The sequence below is a fragment of the Bombina bombina genome, chromosome 11 (assembly GCF_027579735.1).
Source record: "Bombina bombina isolate aBomBom1 chromosome 11, aBomBom1.pri, whole genome shotgun sequence".
NCBI lineage: Eukaryota > Metazoa > Chordata > Amphibia > Anura > Bombinatoridae > Bombina > Bombina bombina.
Window position 1 is genome coordinate 17,386,865 of NC_069509.1, and position 3,757 is coordinate 17,390,621.

A 3,757-nucleotide genomic window follows, 5' to 3' on the forward strand; every position below is an offset into this window, starting at 1 on the left:
TGTTTCAAATTTAGATTAATTAAAATTATTTATTTACTAAACATTAAAAACAATATAGATGTTAAATTTATGCTTATTGTGTTCATATTACAGGAAGAGAAGTCGGACTGAGTTCCATCTGTTAATGTTTTCATTTATCTATTTATTTTTTTATAAATAATGCACAAGTAAATTATGGAGACAATAATTAGCATTCTTCTAACCAACCATAAATAAACTGCAATTGGCATCGGCCTTCACTTCCCCGGGAACCTTTAAGAAAAGTTAATTAAGGGTTATTTTTTATAATGTGTAATGGAAGGAGACAATGCCACCAATGTGACAACATTTATTCTCCTTGGTTTCTCTGATTTGCCTGTTTTGCTCCAAGCTACAATCTTCATGTTCCTCCTTTCAGCCTATGTGTTTACTTTACTAGGCAATGGCCTTATCATCTTTGTGGTTTCAATGGACTCTCAGCTTCACACCCCAATGTATTTTTTTCTGAGGAATTTATCATTTATGGAACTTTGCTTCACCAGCATCACAGTCCCAAAAGTGTTGGTGGACTTCTTATCAAGGGAAAGATCTATCTCCTTTATGGGTTGTGCTGTCCAGATGTACTTCTTTTTCACCATTGGTGTAAGTGAATGTGTTTTTCTTCTTGTAATGGCCTTTGATAGATATGTAGCCATTTGCTACCCACTGAGATATACAACTCTAGTGAGTCCAACTCTATGTTATCAGCTTACCATGGGCTCCTGGATGATTGGTTTATTAGTATCTTCAGGACAAACCACCTTCATCTTTATCCTGCCCTTCTGTGGTTCTAATCAAATTTCTCATTTCTTTTGTGATATCCCCCCTCTGCTCAAGCTGGCCTGTGTGGACACATTAATCAATGAACTATCAGTATTCATTGCTTGTACGCTAGGAGCTGTGATACCTTTCTTACTCATTATTTGCTCCTATATGAAAATCCTGTCCTGCATACTCCTCATAAGCTCTGCAGATGGTCGCCATAAAGCCTTCTCTACATGTGCCTCTCACTTGATGTCTGTGTTCCTGTTCTACGGCACAGCAATGTTGGAATATCTACGTTTGGGGACACATCCCTCTACTAGCAAAGATAGGTTGATATCTCTCTTCTACTGCATTGTTATTCCAGCAATTAACCCTCTGATTTATAGCCTGAGAAACACAGAAATGAAAACCGCTTTAAGAAAAATCCCCTCAAAGATGAATGAAAAGTGAACATTTATGTAAATGATTAAGAGCTAGAGAGGTGAGGTGCAAATGGTGTTATTGAAAGACATTTTCATTTAGCTGATATTACAAGTTAAGTACTATCGCCCTTTACACTTCAAATTTTACCGCAATTTCAGAGCTGTGGTTAACTGTTTTCAGAAACTAAAAAGTTGCACAAAACACTTCAAAAATAAATTACAAAGTACAGTTACACTTATATTAACACTGTCTAATAAATACATTACACAGTACAGTTACACTCATATTAACACTGTCTAATAAATACATTACACAGTACAGTTACACTTATATTAACACTGTCTAATAAATACATTACACAGTACAGTTACACTCATATTAACACTGTCTAATAAATACATTACACAGTACAGTTACACTCATAATAACACTATCTAATAAATACATTACACAGTACAGTTACACACATAATAACACTATCTAATAAATACATTACACAGTACAGTTACACACATAGTAACACTGTCTAATAAATACATAACACAGTACAGTTACACTCATATTAACACTGTCTAATAAATACATTACACAATACAGTTACACTCATATTAACACTGTCTAATAAATACATTACACAGTACAGTTACACTTATATTAACACTGTCTAATAAATATATTACACAGTACAGTTACACTTATATTAACACTGTCTAATAAATACATTACACAGTACAGTTACACTCATATTAACACTGTCTAATAAATACATTACACAGTACAGTTACACTCATAATAACACTATCTAATAAATACATTACACAGTACAGTTACACACATAATAACACTATCTAATAAATACATTACACAGTACAGTTACACACATAATAACACTGTCTAATAAATACATAACACAGTACAGTTACACTCATATTAACACTGTCTAATAAATACATTACACAATACAGTTACACTCATATTAACACTGTCTAATAAATACATTACACAGTACAGTTACACTTATATTAACACTGTCTAATAAATACATTACACAGTACAGTTACACTCATATTAACACTGTCTAATAAATACATTACACAGTACAGTTACACTTATATTAACACTATCTAATAAATACATTACACAGTACAGTTACACTCATATTAACACTATCTAATAAATACATTACACAGTACAGTTACACTCATATTAACACTGTCTAATAAATACATTACACAGTACAGTTACACTTATATTAACACTGTCTAATAAATACATTACAAAGTAGAGTTACACTCATATTAACACTGTCTAATAAATACATTACACAGTACAGTTACACTCATATTAACACTGTCTAATAAATACATTACACAGTACAGTTACACTCATATTAACACTGTCTAATAAATACATTACACAGTACAGTTACACTCATATTAACACTGTCTAATAAATACATTACAAAATACAGTTACACTCATATTAACACTGTCTAATAAATACATTACACAGTACAGTTACACTCATATTAACACTATCTAATACATACATTAAACAGTACAGTTACACTCATATTAACACTGTCTAATAAATACATTACAAAGTACAGTTACACTCATATTAACACTGTCTAATATATACATTACACAGTACAGTTACACTCATATTAACACTGTCTGATAAATACATTACACAGTACAGTTACACTCATATTAACACTGTCTAATAAATATATTACACAGTACAGTTACACTCATATTAACACTGTCTAATAAATACATTACACAGTACAGTTACACTCATATTAACATTGTCTAATAAATACATTACACAGTACAGTTAAACTCATATTAACACTGTCTAATAAAAATATTTCAAAAAAAAGTTGTAAGAAGTCAAAGATGTGAGATCTCGGATGTTTGAAAAAAAAAAAAAAGGCTGCAAAAGGCTTTAACATTGAGACACATAAATATACACTGTTAAACGTTTGTATGTATATACAGTATATATATGTCTATATATGTGTACATAAATATTAATGTATGTATATTTATTTACAGACATATACACATATGAAAACATTAATATATATGTACACACATATAAACATACATATAAGTGAATTATATCCCTGTGCCATTAATCAGATGAAAATATGATAAAACATATTTATGCAATACTCATATTTAATAAAGATTTTAACTATGTATTTACTGTAAATATTTCACATTTGCTAATGCGAATATACTATGTTGTTTGAGCAATGTGTGTTTTTTTCCAACAATTTTTCCATTGACTTCTATGGGTAATGCAAAAAAAGGCAAGGGCATTTGTGCGATCTCGGGTGTAAGGTTTTTTTTCACTTTTTTTCTCCATTGATCTCTATGGGAGAATAAATGCACGCGCATGCAAAAACTTACATTTGTTTTTTCGCACAATTCCGGTTAACGCTAGAGCAAAAAACGTTTTTTTGGAACTTGTAATACGAATGCAACCCTAAAAAGTGCAAAAAAGAAAATCCTAGTGGTGTTTTCGCGTACGCAAAAAAACC

The 3,757-nt window shown here is 30.9% G+C and overlaps 1 protein-coding gene across 1 annotated transcript; it reads left to right on the forward strand.

The window, feature by feature from the left end:
• Positions 1-294: 294 nt before the first annotated feature.
• Positions 295-1,233, forward strand: LOC128641598 (olfactory receptor 10A7-like). Its single transcript, XM_053694135.1, has one exon. It carries the CDS (start codon positions 295-297, stop codon positions 1,231-1,233), a length of 939 nt encoding a protein of 312 aa, XP_053550110.1.
• The last annotated feature ends 2,524 nt before the right edge of the window (positions 1,234-3,757 follow it).